Source organism: Tursiops truncatus, chromosome 5 (genome assembly GCF_011762595.2).
Source record: "Tursiops truncatus isolate mTurTru1 chromosome 5, mTurTru1.mat.Y, whole genome shotgun sequence".
NCBI lineage: Eukaryota > Metazoa > Chordata > Mammalia > Artiodactyla > Delphinidae > Tursiops > Tursiops truncatus.
The window spans coordinates 134508687-134530905 of NC_047038.1; the positions used below are offsets into that span (position 1 = coordinate 134508687).

General features: G+C 43.1%; 1 protein-coding gene across 6 annotated transcripts in view; it reads right to left on the reverse strand.

Annotated features, from left to right (window-relative positions):
• RAPGEF2 (Rap guanine nucleotide exchange factor 2) overlaps positions 1-22219 on the reverse strand; it is a 245025-nt gene that overhangs the window by 152590 nt on the left and 70216 nt on the right. For all 6 annotated transcript variants that reach the window (XM_019926378.3, XM_033857408.2, XM_073805606.1 and 3 more), the window contains exons 2-3: positions 12079-12149; positions 6297-6353 (exon numbers count right to left, since the gene is read on the reverse strand). In XM_019926378.3, coding sequence (XP_019781937.2) covers positions 6297-6353; positions 12079-12149 — 128 coding nt within the window. The remainder of the gene's footprint in view (positions 1-6296; positions 6354-12078; positions 12150-22219) is intronic.

Below are 22219 nucleotides of genomic sequence, written 5' to 3' on the forward strand. Positions count from 1 at the left end.
AGGAAGTTACTTCACTTTTATCACTTAAAACTCTGAAGGAAAAAAGCATCATTTTAACATGAAGTTTTTCAGAAAGTTCTTAGCCTCCTCTCAATAAATTATAGGGGCTAGACCAACAAACAGGATAAATCAGTAACATCAATAAAAACTCCAAGAACTGATGGAAATACTGAGGCTATTTCAGCTTTATTTTGAAAATATTTTATTTTGAAAATATTAAAGTATTTTGAGAATATTTTTGTTTTGAATAAATTAATATTTTGAAAATATAGGGGATAAGTGGACATAATTTTTTTAACTGTGATAATTCACTTAACAAGCAGAGGGAACAATATAAAGAACAATACTAAAGAATTAGTAAAGCCAAAGATTCTATAGACTCACTGTGCAGTCTTTCTTAAATTTATAAAATCCATTTTAAAAATGAAATGAGGGAGTGATGTCTTGGGAGTTATGAAGTTACTCAATAAACTTATTTTTGAATGAAAGAAAAAAACTCACTACAGATTACATACATATGGCAATCCATCAGTCAATGATTCAGCTAGACTGAGGGCAGAGGGCTACACCCAAGGGCTCGACGATTTCTCAAATTTAAGACAGCAGCCCAAATGAACTCTTCTGAAAACTACCAATGGGTCACGAAATTAATTCACAAATCTGCATCTTTCAGTTACACACTGCAGTTTCATTTGCACGACAAACCTGTCCCTCTTCTACAGAAAACTGGCACCCGAATTGCTAAAGAGAACTCGGACATCCAGAGACTGACCAAATTCACACCAAATCCGCCCACCCACTGCCAAGGTCCCAGGTGATGGGAATGGCACTACCAGCTCACAAGCACCGTGACCCGCAATGACTAGAAAGCATAGGGAGAGAGCTACATGTTACTATAAACACCTATAGTTAAGAGGAGTTCAGAGGTTTTTATTCACTAAGTAGTTTCACAGAGAATTGATAGGAAGAACCGAACACCTAACCTGCAGTCGGCTGTTTTACCCAGAAGTCAGGCCATAAAGAAGGTCTCTTCCTGCTGATCTAGCAAAGGAATATATTCCTTGAAATAAATGCAAAAAATGACAACAGAGAACAGACAAGATGCAAATGTCTACGCTGGGCACGGCACATGTAAATCTGAACTAAACACAGTCCCTGCCCTGATGGAGTTTACAGACTAAATACATTTGTTAATGTTTTTATTTTACTACTCTTTCACTCACCACAAAAATAAAACATTTTCATTCAAAGACTAACAGTAAATATAAAAATATCATTATTGGCAAGAAAGCTTCAAGTATCGCCATATGTACGTAAAACAATCTTAAGTCTATTTGTGGGTATGCGCGTATCCACGCGTGCCTATTTGAATTGTCATACTTACACAGAGCACACGTGTACATCACAACACACCAAGCTCAGGGCTGAGCACCTTTATCCTACAAGTCTGTGCAAAGGCTAAGTCTTTAGAGTGTCATGCCTTCAAGTCAACGAAAACCTCAGGTTTCACCTTTTCCTTATACACACGCACAAGCACAGTAAACTTATGGAAACATGGACACTCCAAATAGTGGTTACATATTGCTGGGGAAGAAAGGAAGGCAGATTTGAAGTATTTTGTCTCCTGAGGGAAAATAAACAAAAAAAGCAAAGCAACCTAGGTAGTAGGTAGTGCTTTTGTAAAAATTTTCTTAAAAGACTACGATGCAGATGGCATCCCTGGTGGTGCAGTGGTTAAGAATCCGCCTGCCAATGCAGGGGACATGGGTTCAAGCCCTGGTCCGGGAAGATCCCACATGCCGTGGAGCAACTAAGCCCATGCGCCACAACTACTGAGCCCGTGAGCCACAGCTACTCAGCCCAGGGGCCTAGAGCCCGTGCTCTGCAACAAGAGAAGCCACCGCAATGAGAAGCCCGCGCACTGCAACCAAGAGTAGCCCTCACTTGCTGCAACCGGAGAAAGCCCGCGCGCGGCAACAAAGACCCAACTCAGCCCAAAATAAATTAAATAAATTAATTAAAAGTAATAAAAATTTTAAAAATTAAAAAAAATTAAAATAAAAAGACTACGATGTAAAAGTAAATAAAAGCTTGGCCACATCCGAAAGGAGAAAGCAGTACAATAACTGGGTATGGGCCAGAGCCCAGGAGAGCTTCCTAAGGACGGAGACACGGCACCTCACCCCGTGTGGGAAACAGGGCGGGACCCAGGGGGTAGGAAGAGCAACACTGCAGGGAGGGCAGCTCTCCCTCCAGGAGGGCAAGGGGACAGGAGCACAGGCAGCTCTGAGCCCAGATGGGCCACTGGAGGAGGAGGGGCACGCGGAGCGGACAGGGCGCGCTGCAGTGGAAACAGGAAACCCAGCCGTGGAGTGAAGAGACCAGTAAGCGCAGGCAGAGGGGCAGCTGGGCCGGAGGTTCGGAGGTTACAGATTTCAGTGAAAATGCCTGAAAAGACTCCACGAGCCTCCACGCAGCTTCCTCTGAAAAAGGAACAATTTCCTCTCCTGCAATAAGGGGAGATAAACCCCGTAACAAAGTGCTCTGAAAACTCTTCTGGAAACCAAAGCATTCAGTCCGACCCGTGCGTGGCAATCGGGCCCACGGTTCAGGGATACCCGTGTTTAGAGAGCGGCTGTGTGTGCAGGCGTAAAAAAGATATATCTGAATGGTCGAATTTCTGATCTAAAGGTTTTTAGCACTTTACATGTAACTATATATTAAACTGAAATGGTGAGGATGGCTGGCCATTAAAGAGAAAGTAAGGAAAACGAACGCACTTGTTTATCTCCTTTCTTAAATTCTCTAAAATAAGTGCCTCAGGTGAAATGAGTATTATCTCACTTAGTATTTCCAAGCTAGCAAAATACCCAGCATCTAACAGATAGCAAATGAAAGAAAGGCAGAAATTACCTGATGTTCCTGTCCACTGTGTAAAGCTCAACTAATCGTACCTAATTAAATGGGCAAGTCTACACTTTAAAAATTCCGTTTTATCAGAACCACAGCTCTCTCCTGAATCACAATATAATTTTAAAGGGCATACTGTTTGTCATACTGTTCCTGTTAAAACAGTAACACCAGGGGAATTAGAACAGTGCTGTCATCATTCCTTCCTAAAGAAAGTTTAAAGCAGCTAAAACACTGGGAGAACAAAACGTAAATTACCAAAACAGTGAATGGAGTGAGAACGCTGCCCGCGGCTGACATTCCTGTGCGCCGACCATGTGCGCCCTGCTCTACCTCCTTCACACCGAGCCCTGCATCTCAGCCTCACGCCAGCCGGAAACACTGAACCCTGTGATCACTGTGTCCCCACTTTACAGGTAATAAAAAGGAGGCACAGAGGTGGATCAGAAGAGTACTGTATTTACCTGGTGAAATTACTGGAATCATAGACTCGGAAGTCACCAGCACGCAAACATAATAAGGAAAATGAATACTCATCTCTTGGTCATAAAACAAAATTCTGAAAGTCTTTGGTATTTCAACTGCACTGTTGTTCTCCAGGCTCAAGCACAGACTCATTTCCCCCTAAGAGGTCATGACAACAGGTCCCAAAAAAGAGGGGTGGTATTACTAAGTTATTGCAGATTTATATACACCCCAAATACAAGAGTTCTTTAAGTTTCAAAACCGCGCTTACACCGACTGTTCAGAGCAGAGACAAGTCTGTTCAAGGATCACAGAGGAAAATCCTCCCACTACCCTTCAACACAAGCTTGGTCAGATACTAGGAATCTGACTGAGGGTATCTGCACTTAGTCTCTGAATTTTTGGTCATAGGAAATCATGATCTACCAAATACCCATAGATTCTTCATTGCTTAGGAACACTGCCACCTCATTCTCATTAGTCCAAAACAAACAATTACTGCAGTCAACTCTTGCTGCAAACTCCTGAATGCATTCAATTTAGGATTATCCAAGTCACGGCTTTGCATGATTCGCAGGGCTCCTATTCACCGTCTAAACTGACTTTAAAAAGAGAAAGCAAATATGTTTAAAACACTGCAATCTCCCTTCCATTTAAATGAATAATAATTAATAATTGTCAGGAAGCCGGCACAATGTGGGCAGAAGTGCTGGTGGGTTTCAGGGGCCGCCACCACCCCTTGGGGAGGCCACCCCAGGGAGAGATGCAGTCCTCGCACCTGCATGCACACAGCATCATTTTCTACAGAGGCATGAAGAAGGCTGGGAAATGCTGCTGTGTGGGGGGCAGCTAGGGCTGCAGAGTCACCAGGTCTGGGCACAAGTCCAGATCCCGAGTTGAGCAGTGACACAGGCCTCAGCACCTCATATCTAAAACGGGGGTGATGAAAGATCTACCTGCAAGACGGCTGCAAGGAGGAATGAAATCAATGCACACAGAGCACGGATTTGAGTGTGTGGGACGGACGAAGGGCTTGTTACACGTTTGCTATTGCCTCGTCTTCGACACGGCCCAAACCATGTTTCAGAGGGAAAGGACTGAAATACACGTCAGTAATATTCATCAGAGATTGCCAACCCTGACAGGTGTACACCCGTTAAACGGATAGCTTTTAATTGCTCCTGAAAGAGGACAAATAGTCTTAAGTTATTTACATCATGATTCCTTCAAGGATAAATATGTTAAGGGCATTGGCCCCTGGTGTGAGTTTTCTCATTACCACTTATGTCTGGGTTATTTACTGCTCTTATCTATTGCATGTATATTCTCTGAAGCCCTAGATGGATACTGACAGCCAAGAACCATCCTGCATCAGATCCACCCATATCTTCTACAATCCATCCGTGATGGCCCCGTCCCTCCATCTGCCCAAGTTCAAGCACTGTCACCTCAGATGACTGCAATTCTCTCCTAAAAGATTTCCCTGCCCGTCCACTCAACCTAATCCACCCTTTGAGGGGATGTGTGGGGCTGGGAGGCGTCTGGTCACAACATTTTGCTGCTTGAAAACTGGCCGCCTACCTACAGACTAAAAGAGACTTAAGAAAGATAAACAACCAATAAACAACCTGTACCAAAAACAATTTGAGACAAAGAAATTTGATTATTTTCATGATATGAAAATTATTTCTTAAGGTTTGATGATAATATTGTGGTTAAGTGTTTTTTTTTAAGTCTATCTTTTAAAGATAAAAACACATATCAAAACAATGATGGCTGAATTGATATGTCTGGATTTACTTCAAAATAATCCACCGGAGGTGGAGGAAGAGATGAAACATCATTGCTTGTCAGTCGACAACGTGGCAAGGTGAGTCCACGGGGGCCCGTTTTACTACTGTCGCTAATACTGTGAACATCTGTAATTTTCCAGAATAAAATGTAATTGAGGAGGAAAAGCACTTATTTCCAGTTGTCTAAAGAATCGAGGATGACTTTTTCAACAACACATTCACACGCAAGTGTGACTGTGGCCTGCCCCTTCTCCTGACTCCACACACCCCACGCCATGCGCTCTAAACTGGCCGCACCGTTCAACACGTGACGCCAGGCCCCTCCCGCTCTGTCCCTGTACACACAGTGCCTCCTGCCAAGAAAGTCCCACGAGACCACCAGACATGCTAGGAGATCCAGGGCAAAGGGCCCCTTCTCCGAGACCCTCCCCTGCACCCCTCCTGTACAAACCTATAGTCTCAGCTATTCTGGTGGGTTAGTTTTCATTGTTGCTTTCCTTTTTTCTATTTCTAACTCCCTCAAAAGATTATAGCCACCCTAAGGGCAGAAGCTGTATTTTATTTATTTCATTAAAGAGTCCCTATAATATGCATGGAAAATAGTAATTACTGAGTGAGTGCCTTGAAAAACAGGAAGGAAAGTCAACAGAACAACCGTCATTCACAGCAAACATTAACAAAACAATATGTCTAGTAAATCAGAGCTTAAGTATCTGTAACACACCAATATTTATCTACTGAATGTTTATCACATTGCTTAAAAAACTAGTTGCCATTTTTTCAAGGAGTATGTTACAGATCTTAAAAGGAACATCAATATGATTTAAAGAAGAAACTTTCCTTTGGAAAGACTCTACACTATTTCTCATTTCATAAAAGTCAAAATACTCCATAATGTGAAACACTATCTCCAGCCACACGTGAGTAACATATAGATGCTGATGTGAACTTATCAGCAAAGGACTGAAATAGTTGAAATGCTTCACATTTCTAAATTATGCAATAAAAGTTAATGCAAAATTAAGGCAGTGCTGACTTGACAAGGTGCCCCTAGTACTTCTTTGATACTTTAAGGACATCATCTAGCCACTGCATTACACATTGTGCAAAGACAAAGGAAACACCTACTAGTATAAAACTTCATTGGCTTCATGTCTTTCATATCTCACAGTTTCACACATTAACCTGTAAAACAAAAAATAAAGACACGAGTTCATCGTTTGTCATGAAAAAACATACTAATAGTTTAAAAACATAAATGAGACATTATGTAGAAAATTAACATTACTTTTATGAATTGTCACATTCATTGGCCTCAAGATAAATATTTGTGGTGCCTAGGTTAACAAAATAAAATGAAATCTGGTAAAGAGATGCTAGAAAAGAAACATTTTGTTAGATGTCAGCTTCACCTAGTTTATTTCATAGGGAACAAAATTGTATGTGTTTTATACTTTGTAAATGACATGTGGACAAATTAATGTTCTCCAAGGTAAACAGAAAGTGAGAGAGAACCTGAAAATTAGAAAGGAAAACCTACTAACTTAAAAAGTGATAACATAATTCACAGTTTAACATTAATGTTACTTAACAGTATGGAATTTCAGACAAAAGTAGGCTTTTATTAAAGTGCGTTTTTTTATGACTAAGGACTAAATGAATGCTTTACAACTTAAAGATTTATTTACTTCAAATGATTCATCCCTGAGGAAAATAAACTATGAAAATTATAGAAAACATGAATAAATGTTTAAATATTCAAAATTACCTCAAGAGCAGCATCTTCAAAAAGCATCTTATTATATTAAGCTCATGTAAAATTTCCCAAAAGTTACAGAAATGTAAAAGAGAAAAGGATTATTCTTCTTAAGAAGGAACTAGGAAATAGAAAAGGCTGGCTGTAAAAGTGACTGTTTCGGGCTTCCCTGGTGGCACAGTGGTTGAGAGTCCGCCTGCCGATGCAGGGGACCCGGGCTCGTGCCCCGGTCCGGGAGGATCCCACATGCCGCGGAGTGGCTGGGCCCGTGAGCCATGGCCGCTGAGCCATGGCTGAGCGCGTCCGGAGCCTGTGCTCCGCAACGGGAGAGGCCACAACAGTGAGAGGTCTGTGTACCGCAAAAAAAAAAAAAAAAAAAAAAAAAAAAAAAAAGTGACTGTTTCAACAGCAGTGCCATTTTGGTCAGCGGGGCTACCAGTCCCCATCTGTGAAAACACTGGGATCAACACACATCCACCTTTCCGCTGTTTGCACGCTCTTGATTTTTCACTTGAAAACGACCCTCCTGGGTTCTCTTTTGCCTTGAAGCAGCACCCTGCTTCAAAGGCCCCCTCAGCCTCTCAATCCCTTACCCGAAACTTCCACTCAACTCCAGAAGGTAGCATCGAACCTTGAATACACATCATTAAACAAAGTTTTAATAGACTGCATCGTACCAATTCTTCCTAGGAAAGGATGAGAGACACAAGGAATGGGTCTAAAAATACCAGGTGTTTAAATTATGTAACCGACTCTGCCCTGTTTCCTGTTACACCCTTTTCACTGGATCCTGGTCCTTCTACGGTTGACCCTGTACTCCTGCAGGCTCACCCCTCCCACACCATCATCCGTTTCCCCCTCTCTCCTAAATCACTTCCTTAATACACAAACACACCTTATGCCCACTGTGTGGGGAAGGAGACATGCTTGGCCCCATATCCGCCTCCAGCTACCATCCATACTCCGCTTTTCCCGCAACAGAAATTCTCCTTTTAGAGCTGTCTACGGGAATACACCGTCTCCATTCTCTCGCCCTCCTCCCTCTCCTCCATCACTGGGTCCCTGAAACTCAACAAAAAGGGGGGTCGGGGGGAGCTGCTGGCGGCCTAGTGTGTAGGACTCCGCGCTTCCAGGGACAGGGCCTGGGTTCAATCCCTGGTTGGGGAACTGAGCTCCCACAAGCCGTGTGGCCAAAAAACAAAAACAGCTCTGAGAGTTGTCAGCTTCCTCTGTGTTATCTAAATCTTTTCTGACCTTGCATTAATGCCACTTCTCAGCAACACATGATGACTCCCTTTTCCTTACAGCATTTTCTGCTCTAAGTCTCCTGGTTTTCCTCTTATTCGTCATTTTTTCAGTCTCCTTTGGACTCTCTGCCCCTCTCACTCCTCTACCTGACTCGAAATGCATCGCCTCCAGGGCCTGTCCGCCCTCTTCTCCTCTGCACCATGTAACATCATCCAGTTTGTGATTTTTTTTTTTTTTTTTTTTTTTTAAGTACGTGGGCCTCTCACTGTTGTGGCCTCTCCCGTTGCGGAGCATAGGCTCTGGATGCACAGGCTCAGCAGCCATGGCTCACGGGCCCAGCTGCTCCGCAGCATGTGGGATCTTCCCGGACCGGGGCACAAACCCGTGTCCCCTGCATCGGCAGGCGGGCTCTCAACCACGGCGCCACCAGGGAAGCCCCAGTCTGTGATTTTTAACGTAATCCGTAAGCTGATGCTCCAAAGCCATGCCCCACACCTAACCTCTCACCGTGACACCACGCATCCAAATGCCTACTCGGTGGAATAACCGCTCCATGTTCAAAACGTCCAACAGATCTTAAATTCCTTCCCCCCAAATCTGCTCTCCCACAGTCAGAACCCAATCGTCTAGGCCAAAACCTTGGAGTCGCCATCCTTGACTCTCCTCCCTCTCCTTCAAATCCCATCTTTCCGCCACGTTCTGTTTCCAAAATCCACCCTCCCAGGCAGACCACGTTCACCACCTGCCAGTGAAAACCCAGTCTCAGCCACCATCCCACTGTCATCTCCTACCAGGACCACACAGGTAGATTCTGAGTCTGTTCTGCACACCTGTTGTCCATTCTCCAGACATGACGTCACATCACCTCGCACCTGCTCTTTTTAAAATTTATTTATTTATTTATCTATCTATTTATGTTGGCTGCATAGGGTCTTAGTCACAGCACGCGGGATCTTTCTTCCTTGCGGTGTGCGGGCTTCTATGTCACACCTGCTCTTAATCTCCACTGCCTTTACATGAAAATCCAAACTCCTATCCTTGAATACGCAGCCCTGCGCTGCTGACTACACTTAGCATCCTTAAGTTACTCTCCCACGGCCCCTGCCTGTTCCCCCCGTGGGCATCGGGGGCCCAAAGGCACTGCAGGGCTCTCCGCACAGCTGAGCCAACCCAAGTGTTCCCTCCTTTCAGCCACAAAGTCAAAGCAGCCGAGCGTCCATTCTTACCACGCCCGACAGGCTCACATCTAAATCCTGTCTGCCCCACTAGGAACAGCAGGGGCTTGGTCTAGTTCACTGCTGTTTCTTCATGGCCTGCCTGGATGTCTAGCAGGTAGTAGGACTGCACTGGATAACTGCTGACTGCATAAAAGAACTAACCTAGCGCCACGAGAAAATCACGATAAAATCGTCTATAGGACAATGTTCTAAATAAATGGCAACAGTACCAAAATGCTTTTTTTTTCTTTAAACATTGTTAAGGAATGTTTCATCACAAGCATACTGATCTTCCCTGAATTCCTAAAGAATATACTAGCCAGATTTTAGTTGTTCCTTAAGGTCTAAAACTGCCTGTATAATAATAATTACGCTCATCCATAATGCTAAAGAATCTACATGTATACAAACTCACATACATAGAACCATATATATGTTATACTGTATATAGGTAGTGTACATATATATATATCCATGTATATGCACATACATATAACCATATATGTTATACTATATATGTGTAGTATGTATACACGTATAAACACACACACACATAACTCAGCAGGCTCTTGCTTCCCGCACTGAGTGGCCCCAGTCACTCTGCTCTTTACAGATTCTTGGGCTCCACTCCCACTGGACCTTCCTCCTCCCCTCTGCAAATATGCTGCTTCTGACCCACCTGTATGAAGGGAGTAAACCTTAGAAAAAAAATGTTGTGTGGAAAAGACGTACAGTATGTCAGTGAGGACCTGGAAACCTTTCCATTGTATAGAGTGTGTGATCTTACAGTAACACAGCCAATTAACTGCACGTCACCAACTGCTCAGGATCAACGCACTGCTTGCATACGGACAGCCCCGCGGTGCACAAAGTGAGGCTCCCACAGTGGAAAGCCTCCCCTCCTTCCTAGGAGACCAGTGTTCCATTGCCCAGCACTCAATAAACAGACCTGGACAACCTTGAGGAAGAGCTTTTTTTTGCTAAAATTGGATAACTGTATTGTGTGGAAGTCTTAACTCTTCTCTATTAATCCCAGGGGTAAAATTTTATTTATAAAATTCAAAGGAAATAACTTCTCTAAATTAAGACAAGACGTACTTTTCCCAGAAAGGGTAGTTATTACAAAGCAGTTTATCCAAGTCATCGAGTTTATCTGTGCTTCTTTTCTTGCTATTATTCATTCTGCTATCCTGATCTTCTTCTAAAAAAGGACTCAAGTTAGTTGATGTCTTGCATAAATATGAGAAACAAACGACTTTTTGACACAAGCAGAACAAGAGACACATCTTAAAGGTGACTCCTTGTAAGTTCACGCCAACAAAGCTGAATTGTCTCCAAAATAGACTTCTTTAAGGTCTAAGTCTGCTAAGCTACACTGTTGAAGTTGTCAGTTGTTTCTAACCAAAATTTACTTGTGAAATAGCAGAAAATGGTTAGTGGGTGTACAGGGCTTTATTGTATTACCTCTACTTTCGTAATCTTAAAAATATTCATAAGATGTATTAAAATTTTCCTTTTTCTATTGCACCAAATTACTATTACCTAAGTAATTTTATAACTACATATATAGACACACATTATATAATCGATATATCTGAATATTATTGAAATATTATCCATGTGTAGTCATATGCATATGGCAATGTGACATTTATATTTTCATATTAATTAATTCATTTGCGTTTGCAGGTTAACTGCGTTCAATTAAACAGACAATTGGCACTATAATTTTTTCCTAGGATAGCTGTCATCAAAAAACATAAAATGAAAGTTACATACTTTAGAAATTATCCTTGCTTTAATTTGAGCCATCTTCCAAATTCCCAATGGTTTTGCTCTTTCTAATAAAACTTTAATTTAAATCATTTTCATTACAAATTCAATTTTAGAAGTATTCAATCCTCTTGACACTTTTTTCAATTAACAACTAAATATGAAATTGACATGCTCACAAATTAACTAGTATTTAAAGAGTAAAGGGGAAATACACAGAAAACGTATTCCTTTCATAATTAAAAACTGCTGGTATCAAAAGTAGCTGGAGACAACAAAACTTTCCCATAACGTCCTAGTTGGCGTTTATATGTAATGCATCTTCCTAAGGTCCTTTATTTTCTATTCCAGTTAATCACTGGATTATACAAGATGTTTCTGATCTTTTAATGTAAGCCCAGATAACCATAAATAAGGTTGCTGTATCACTGCACAAGAGAAGTGGTAAGATTTTTATATGAATGGACTATATAAAAAACAACTATGGTTATAAACTGAATTTCCCAGAAAAGGGCAGTCAACTTAATGCAATAAATATGTTATATACAAAGACCTAGAACATACTAAAACAGTGAACTGAATCATTCTTGGAACAGTTAAACACATTCTGGTTTCTTATGTAGCTGAGTGCTAGGAAGTAGATTTTTATTTGCCAGGATGGCAAATAATGCTCCTTCGGAGTATTCACCAAGTGGTGTTTATTACTTCAGGTGGGGAGGGCAGGGAGAGGGACGGGAAGCAGAGAGGCGATCACTACGGCAGAAACGTCGGAAATTATTATATGGATGTAAAACTTACAAGGCCAGATGAGGCAGAGTTTTCACAAGTCAGTCATCTTTAATCCTACTTCTAAACAATAATAAATAATCACATAAAATCCAAGCATGCTACTGTTATTCAGATTAAAATGCCTTACCTAAGCTGGTGCTCCCTCAGGTTGGATAAGGCTTCCATACCATGTAAATAGGAGTACACGATTTCCAGATCCTGTTTGAAAAAGAGGACAGAAATTATTAAACTTGTCGGGAAAAGGGGCTTCTAAAATAAGGCATTATATTAACAGACCAAATTTAAAATAGCTTTTCTTTAAATACAAGCTTTTAGACATCAAAAATCACATTATTCAGAGAAATGCTGGACTGCACAAAATGTCATGCATCACAACTGCCTTTGGGATACATAGAAAGGCCATTAAAATATAAACTAAATTGGCTCAAATTTACAAAAATAAATTCCTCATAAATTGTTATCACCTATTTCCCAGCTTTTACATCAAAATATCAAATGCCAAGTTTTAATTTTAAAGTATAAATATTTACCAATTCCACCATTAAATGATTTTCTTAGTCAATATAAAATTAATGCATGTTATTTCATGCCTACACTTAAAAATGAGCATGAATTCAATTGTTTTCTATTTTTACCAAATGACATTTCTTATATGCAGAAATATTTAAATTTAAATATTCTCTTTTAGAAAAAGAGACATGCCTTGCTTTTCCAGATCATATTACAATACATAGAAAAAAGATTCATAGTTATTCATGAACGTTTAGAACAGGTAAAAATTCAAAATCCTGTTTATATTCATTTATATGCAAGTCAGCAGGGAATTAGTATTTTTTTTAAATTAAGGTATAGTTGATGTACAATATTATATAAGTTTTGGATGTACAAAAGTTAGTATTTTAAGACTCCAATGAGGGGGCATCCCTGGTGGCGCAGTGGTTAAGAATCTGCCTGCCAATGCAGGGGACATGGGTTCAAGCCCTGGTCCGGGAAGATCCCACATGCCGCGGAGCAACGAAGCCCGTGCGCCACAACTACTGAGCCTGCGCTCTAGAACCCACGAGCCACAACTACTGAGCCCGAGTGCCACAACTACTGAAGCCCACGCGCCTAGAGCCTGTGCTCCGAAACAAGAGAAGCCACCGCAATGAGAAACCCGCGCACCGCAAGGAAGAGTAGTCCCCGCCCGCCGCAACTGGAGAAAGTCCACGAGCTGGAACAAAGACCCAATGCAGCCAAATATTAAAAAAAACAAACTTAAAAAGACAGACTCCAGTGAATATCTAGCAGTTTCTGATCTCAAGAATACAAATCTACATTTACTCCGCCCCCAAATCTTAGCCAAAATGTAAAACAAATGTATTTTAAGAACTTTGTAAAATTACCCTTTTAAAATAATAGCTCTACTGAGATATAATTCACACATCATTTTCTTTTCTTTTTTTCTTGCAGGGGGCCACAGCCGCACTGTGCACAGGACCCAATCCAGGAAGTGGGCATGACCCTCCCTGGCCCCTGGCTCCACCCGGGCTGCCGGACTCGCCAGAACTCAAGATTTGTCACTTGTGGATAATTCCGTGGTTTGTGTTCGTCCATCACCACCGTAATTCCTGAACATTTTTACCACCCAAAAGACAACCCCGCACCCTGTAGCATTCACTCCCCATCCTCCCTTCCCCCAGCTCCTGGCAACTGTTAATCTGCTTTGTGTCTATGGATCTGCCTATGCTGGACATTTCGTGTAAATGGAATCTCACAAGGGAAACACACGACCTTTTGTGACTGCCTTCTTTCTCCTGGCCTAATAGCTTCAGGGTTCATCTAGGCTGCAGCAGGTAACGATATGTTCCTTTGTATCACCGAATAGTACTCCATTATAGAGAGACGCCACAGTTTATCCGCTCATCCACTGACGGACATTTGGGTTCTTCCTACTTTACGGCCGGTACGAATAATGCTCTTGTGAATTCTCATGCATACGTTTTTGTTTGCACATCCGTCTTCAGTCCTGATGGGTATATGTATACCTGCGAGTAGAACTGCTCATTCGTATGGTAACTCTGTGTTTAGCTTTTCAAGGAACTGCTGAATTGTTTACCTAAGTGGTTACATCACTTATAATCCTATCGGCAAGGTCTAAGGACTCTTAATTTCTCCACATACATTCTTGTCAACACTAACGTCTGTCTTTTTTATTTTAGCCTTCCCAGGTGTGTTTGAAGGTGTTGATTTGCATTTCACTAATGACCAAGGGTGCCGACCATTTTTCATGTGCTTATTGGCCATTCGTACATCTTTGGGTAAATACCTATTCAATTCTTTGTTCACTTTTCTTTTCCCCCAGGGGTTATTTATTCTTTCTTTTCTTAACATCTTTATTGGAGTATAATTGCTTTACAATGTTGTGTTAGTTTCTGCTGTATAACAAAGTGAATCAGCTGTATGTATACATATATCTCCATATCCTGTCCCTCTTGCGTCTCCCTCCACCCTCCCTATCCCACCCCTCTAGGTGGTCACAAAGCACCGAGCTGATCTCCCTGTGCCATGCAGCTGTTTCCCACTAGCTATCTATTTTACATTTGGTAGTGTATATATGTCCATGCCACTCTCTCACTTCGTCCCAGCTTACCCTTCCCCCTCCCCGTGTCCTCAAGTCCACTCTCTACGTCTGTGTCTTTATTCCTGTCCTGTCCCTAGGTTCTTCAGAATCTTTTTTTTTTTAGATTCCATATATATGTGTTAGCATACAGTATTTTTCTCCTTCTGACTTACTTCACTCTGTATGACAGACTCTAGGTCCATCCACCTCACTACCAATAACTCAATTTCATTTCTTTTTATGGCTGAGTAATATTCCATTGTATATATGTGCCACATCTTCTTTATCCATTCATCCATCAATGGACACTTACGTTGCTTCCATGTCCTGGCTATTGTAAATAGGGCTGCAATGAACGCTGTCGTACATGTCCCTTTTTGAATTATGGTTTTCTCCGGGCATATGCCCAGTAGTGGGATTGCTGGGCCATATGGTAGTCCTCTTTTTAGTTTTTTAAGGAACCTCTATACTGTTCTCCATAGTGGCTGCACCAATTTACATTCCCACCAACAGTGCAAGAGGGTTCCCTTTTCTCCACACCCTCTCCAGCATTTACTGTTTGTAGACTTTTGAATGATGGCCATTCTGACCGGTGTGAGGTGATACCTCACTGTAGTTTTGATTTGCATTTCTCTAATGATTAGTGATGTTGAGCATTTTTTCATGTGTCTGTTGGCCATCTGTATATCTTCTTTGGAGAAACGTACGTTGAGGTCTTCTGCCCATTTTTGGATTGGGTTGTTTGTTTTTTTGATATTGAGCTGCATGAGGTGCTTGTATATGTTGGAGATGAATCCTTTGTCAGTTGCTGTTCAGTTTTTAATTGGGTTATGTATCTTTATTATTGCATTTTAAGAATTCTTTATGTGCTCTGGATAGAAGACCCTTATCAGGTACATTATCAGTAAACACTTTCTCCCTCCCTGTGGCCAGTCACCTCCCTTGGATGGCGCCCCTTGAAGCACGAAGTCCCTAATTTTGATGCCGTCCAGTTTACCTACTTTTTCTTTTCTGCGTATGCTTTCAGAGTCACATTTAAGAAACCATGATCTAATCCAAGGTCACAACAATTCATTAATATATTTGCTTCTAAGAGCTTCTTCTTCCACAGCTTTAGCTCTTACGTTTAAGTCTACAATCCCTTTTAAATTACTTTCATATTCAGTAAGGTAAGGGTCCAAGTTCACTCTCTTGCGTGCAGATATCCGGTTATCCCATCACCCTTTGTTAAAAATACTATTGTTTCCCCAGTGAATTGTACTGGTGCCCTTGCTGAAAATCAGCTGACCATAAATGCCAGTGTTCATTTCTGGACTCAGATCTATTCCATCGGTCTGTATGTCCATCCTCGTTCCACGACCACTGTCTCACTTATGCAGCTTTGGAGCAAGTGTGAAATCAGAAACTGTGAGTGTTCCAGCCTTATTCTACTTTTCTGCGTGCCTTGTGTTCACATTTGAATTTTAGAATCAGCTTGCGCATCTCTGCAGAAAAGCCAGCTGGGGTTTCAATAAGGGTTGCACTGAATCTGACGATCAGTTCAGGTAGTACAGCCATCATAACAGTATCAAGTCTCCCAATCTATGACATGGGATGTTTTTCCATTGAATTAGGTGTTCCTTAATTCCTTTCAACTATGTTCTCTACTTCTCAGTGTACAAATCTTGCACTACTTTGGTTAAATTTAATCTTCTCTTTTGATTAAGAAAAAATTTCTGCAACCTTAGGGATACCTTTGAGAATAGTTCAAACTATGTGTGCACTTAGATTTCATGTATCAAGGGCACAGGGAAGGGACAGTGGCTCACAGAATAACTAGGTAAGGAATTCAAAACCTTCCTAAGAGGATTCCAAGAAGGTTTTCAGCCTAAAATATAGTATTGTACACCTTAAAACAATATTATGATGTGTTAAGAGGAAAAAAATACCTCATTTATAATTCTCAATTGTCCCAATTTAAAATTTATTAATACTAGAAGTTTAAAGTGTCGCCCTCTAATGGTCAACTTTCAAATAAACTGATGGACTTTAATTTTATTCATCTGTAGCTTTGTTATTTCCCATAAGTCTTTTAAAAGCTATTTATAGATTGAAATCTAAGTCTAGACCTAAAAATGCAATACAAATAAGAAAGCTAAAACGAAACCTTCCCCGCCATCCAGTTACCAGAGTGCATTCCTAAAGCTAATAAATCCCTTCTTTAGACGCAGTCGTACCCCAGTCTTAATATTCTACTTGCAGGTAGGGAAAGCCAACAAAAATGTCCTAATTAATGAGTTTTCTTTAATACTTACAACAGAAAGTCCTTCTGAATAACGCTAAGGTTCACATTCTCTGTTAGGTATTACAAACATGTGCTACTGCAGTCCTTACATAGTACAGAAGGCCACCCTCCCATTTCTGAAGAGCTTATCATCTGAATCTAACACGAAAGTCTTACACTTTTTTCACTGAAATACCAATCAGCCCCTTACAAGCTGTCCAAGGCCCACAGTACTTCCATCTAAGCAAACAGACAAGACGATTATGTTCATTAACCTTCATCGGGCAAATATAATAGTTACACTGACCAAAAATGTCTATTTAGGAAAGGAGTAGAAAGAAATAGGGGTTTTCGAAAGCTGGGGAAGGCAGAAGTCTGAAAGAAACCTGAAAGGAACAAGAATCTGGAAGATTCGAGTCAGAGTGGAGGAAAAGAACAGCCCTAACCTTTCAAAGACAACAGGCCTGGACGTAACCGAGTGTCTTCTCCTTCAAACCGGCAAAGCAGAAGCCAAGTAAAGAGGCACGTTCCTTGATGCTGCAGCACTTCATATTCATCTGTCGCTCTCTAATGTTATGGGGTTTCCTAGCTGGACGAGGGCACCTTCCTGGATAAGTTATGATGTCACGCCCATTAGGAGTGTCAGCACTGCGCCCATACACTTAGCAACTTTGAGTATGAATGCATAACCTGCGTGATTACACAGAATCTATCTATGAACAATAACTACTACCATTATTTCTTCATCTTAAGACAATATGCGTAACTAAAACCTGCATATTCAATACGGCTGTTTATTAGTTCATAAAAACGTGCAGGACCACTGCGTGCCCTAAGTGACAGGTCAGGAAGCTGTTTCAGGGCCTGTAATATGCACTGAGCGTGTGCGTTACACCATTACTGCAGGAGCAAATTTAAAATGCAGTTTGTCCTTCTGTCTGTGTGTAGCTGCATAAATAAAACACCTGCACCGCACATAATCCTGATGTTTGGGGGCAGAGTAAGTTTAAACATGTGTCTGTCAAGCAATACAGAACCAAAGAATCTGGTGCAACTGTGTCGCGTATTTTAGATGTGTGGCCAGACCATGAGCTTCTTCAATGAACTCAACGATTACGTCCAGAGTTTCTCTATTACTCTTAGAAGAAGTCATCTCAAAGGAAACTTTTACCTGGTCTATGCCACGAGGAGCCTGGAAACTCGAGGCGCAGACGTCATTATTCTAACACAAAGCCTTCACGCCGAAGGCTGGTTCATCTAGCTGGAATTAGACGACTTTACAAATATATTCCACCTCAACCTGAGATCTCTTCTTTGTAACTAACAGAAGGAACAGTAAGAAACTGACATCTAGACGGCAGGCAACAAACAAGTCCATGCAATGTTTCACTTGGGACCAGCACAGGTTTGGGTAAGTAGGAAAGCTTAGGAAACAGGCATCGGGAAATCTCTGCTCTCAGACTCCAAGGGATGAAAGACAACTGAGCAGAGATGAGCCGGGGAGATTGCAAACTAAAGGAAGGCCGGCCGTGTAGCCACACTTCCCTGCAACACAGAGCCTGGTGGCCAAATAGCAGGTTTACCAGTGATGAGGGATTGCAGGTGACGTGAACGACACTGGAAGGCAAAAAGGAACACACGTTTTCTTCTTTCCTAGGGGCAAGGTAGATTGGGCGGTATTCTGAAATAGGCAAATATGGCCTTTTGAATCTTCTTATCAATTTTTTTCTACCCTCTCCCCAGGTGTCCAGCGACCTCGCATCATGCCGTCACTCTGGGCGCCCTGCCTTGGTCTAGAAGCTAAAGGGAGATGATGTGAACACAAACGTGAGTGCTCCCTAGGGCTTTGCCGCATCTTCCCCGGGGACCTGTTGGTCAGCATCTGCATTTCCACAGTCCAAACAAATCTCTAGGTGGTAGGAGATTTCAGAAATGAAATACACCGGGGACGCGAGGAAGGAGACCCGGGGACAGAGGCTCTGCCGGGAGCTGCCTGGCCCCTCCGAGCTCGCCCCTCACGCTTCCTCCACTTTCCACGTGGAGGTTTCAACCCTCATCTCCCCTTTGCGGTTGGCCTTTGTTAGAATAACCCAGGAGTTGGTAAGGAACGGCCTTCACCCAGCAAGGGACCAAAAAGGCACAAGGGTGGGTGCTGAGGAGTGCTGCTGCTCAAACCAACCCGGTATCTGCCGCGTGGGCAGCATCTCAGAGCAAGCTTCCTCGTAAGGGGAACAGGGAAGTGCGTGCCCTTCAGGGACTTACACTCCTGGGTTCTTTTTTTGTTTCTCTCTCTACACAAATGAGACATTCAGAGTGAAGTTATGTTTCAACAAACTTGACTATAGGGGAAAAAAAAAAAAATGCTGCAGCACTACATCACCTAAAGCATCAAACTGTGTCGTTTCTGTCCAGAAACCATGACCTGCAAACAACTTGCAAACCTCCCCACTGCACCTCCCAGGGCAAATAAAACCCATCTGACTATTACTATTTTAAAGGGCCCTCAAAAACTATAAGCTATTTCCCGCCCCCCCCCCCCAATTCTCTAGTCCTGGATACAAACAGGAACAGATTGCTTTAACCAGGAAGCAGCGTTTTTCAGAACAATAGGCCTTTTCTAGAAAGGACATCCTTTTTTAAAAATAGATGTTATTTGAAGGCAGAGAAAAGTCATAAAACCACTGTAGCCCAGCAGACAAGAACACTGACCGGCCAATTGGAATGCAGTTTTCCATGAAAAAGACTTTTTTTTTTAGTCCCGAATGTAAACAATGTATCTGAACCCAAAAGCATCCTCTACGTCGTTTGCGAGAACGACTGTTCACAACCTAAAGGATCATCTCGCCCAGAGCGTGTAAACACAGCCCAGCTCAACCGGAAGAAGCCAGGCACAGCTCCTACATCTTGGGCACATTCTCCAGCACCTCCTTAGAGGCTCACTGAGGGTATAATCGGCTTCAGAGCAGACTTACAATTCACCGAAAACCAGGTTTTAATTTCCTAGCTTAGCAGCATGGGGACTGGCTAACAACTTACGGTCTATTTTAACACGATCTTTGAAGCGCTGAAAGAGGAGACGCACCCTCCACCCCCCCCCCCTCCACAGACGCATATTTTGCACTGCACTGTGAGAAAGAATATATCCTTTTCCTTTAAAGTGAGTTTTGTTTCACATTATGGAGCTACGTATTTGAACTATAACCAGAAGCGAGGTGGTCAAAGGTACAACCTTCCGGTTACCAATTTTTTAAAACAAAAAACAAGTACGGTTGATTCCTTTAAAAAGACTGTATCTCAGGCTTCCCTGGTGGCGCAGTGGTTGGGAGTCCGCCTGCCGATGCAGGGGACGCGGGTTCGTGCCCTGGTCCGGGAGGATCCCACATGCCGCGGAGCGGCTGGGCCCGTGGGCCATGGCCGCTGGGCCTGCGCGTCCGGAGCCTGTGCTCCGGAAGGGGAGAGGCCACAGCAGTGAGAGGCCTGCGCACCAAAAAAAAAAAAACCCAAAAAAAACACTGTATCTCAATCACATAAAAGAAGCGAAGGCCAAGCCCGCGCTAGAGCTTGCAGCCTATGGAGGCCCACGCGGTGAGGGACCTGGGCGCCCTGCCTGCCCCGCCGGGACCAGGAAGCATGCTACTGAGCCAACTGCTCTCCCTCGTCAAGACAAGAAGGTACCGCAGCCTTCCTGGCCAGGGACCACTAGCAAGGAATGAGAGTTAGTTCTGAACGATATTAACAAGGAGGTTAAAAGCTAGACTATCCAAGGCTCGAGCTCAAGGCCACGGCGCACGGGGGAGGGTCAGAAGGGGGAGAGGTCTGCACACTTTGCTGTGTCTACCGACACGGGGGTAAGCTGAAAAGTTTTACCTGGGAGAGGCCACACTTCTTTATGCTGAAACACGTAAAAGCCATCCTCGGACAGATAGTGGAAAGAACATGAGCGCTGGTGTCAAATGGAGCAGAGCCCAGGCCGTCCTCCCCACTGCTGCCCAACGTGAGACACTGCACGTGCTACCGAGACTCTGTCCGCACACCAGCATGACTCCACCTACTTGGCTGGGCTGTGTCACCAAAATGACATACCGTTTCATAACGACACACGGCACATACAGACCCTTGAAAAGTGGGGTAGCTGATTTCCTTACCTATGAGATCTGCAGACAGGCACACAGGAACGCCAAGAATTACAAAATTTTAAATATCCCTGAAATTTATATACATCAGATTTTGTATAAATCACTGCATCCTTTTCATATGTATCTCTATCCAAAAAAAAAAAAAAAAAGTGAATTATTCATGAAACATGTCAAGGGCCCCTGGATGGCCTGCTGTATCAATCCAGCTTTTACATCCGGTGGGACCGGAGCGGGGGTGCCAGCCGCCCGCAGAGCACAGACCTGCTCGCACTTCTGAAGCTTGTCGCCGCCTGCCTCCAGGGCTCCCCTGGCTGGCTTCCCAGGAGAGCCCCCCGTCACCGACCCTCGCACCCCTTCCATGCACGCGGCCGGCAGCGCGTGGTGCAGGCCAACACAAAGCCCCTCACACCCCCTGCCTGCAGGGACCTCCCTCCTGAGCCCTCACAGCCTCCCGGGCGGCAAACCCGCACGGGCACCCCACGTGCGCTCCGTGCAGCCGTTTCACCTTCCGGGGGCACCTGTTATCTCCTCGGTCAGAGAACAGACACCCCAAAGTCACTGCTTTCTTTCACACCTCTTTCTCATCTCTGCAACAGGGAAAGGTGTTCTCAGCCCCGGTACCCGGACAGACTGAGGCAAGCGTGCACACGGCCACCAGGCGGCAGAGCGGACCGGCGGTCCCTCTAGGCCTGGGTCTCACAAGGCGCGCCCACTGCTCGTGCACGTGTAAGTAGGAGACTGGACCTTTACAGCATCCCTGAGGGTGGCTCAGAGACCACGACCATCCTTTCTCCTCCGCTCCTAATGAAAGGGGACGGGGGACAGGAAACGGGCCCACCAACACTCCCATTAAAGTCACTTCATTTCTACCATCCCGAGCAGGGAGAAATCTTATTTTAAACCGGGTACCGCCCTCAACCCTACACACCCTGGGAAAGAACCAGAGCGTTTAAAACAAAGATGTCCAATCACTCCACTGCTGAGCTGTCTGGGGCCCTCTTGCCTCACACCCCAGGAAATTACATCATCACATAGTTCAGGGAAATGTAAGGAAAAATCCATGGTGGAGTGCATGACTTTCAGTAAAACTTTTTTTTTTTTGACGTGTCAGTACCAGTTTATTAAATGTGACAAGTGTACCATCCTTGTAAAATATTAATAATAGGAAAAACTGTGTGGAGGACATACGAGAACTCTCTGTACTATCCTCTCAGTTTTTCTGTAAATCTAAAACTGTCCTAAAAATAAAGTTTTTTTCTTAAGTTTT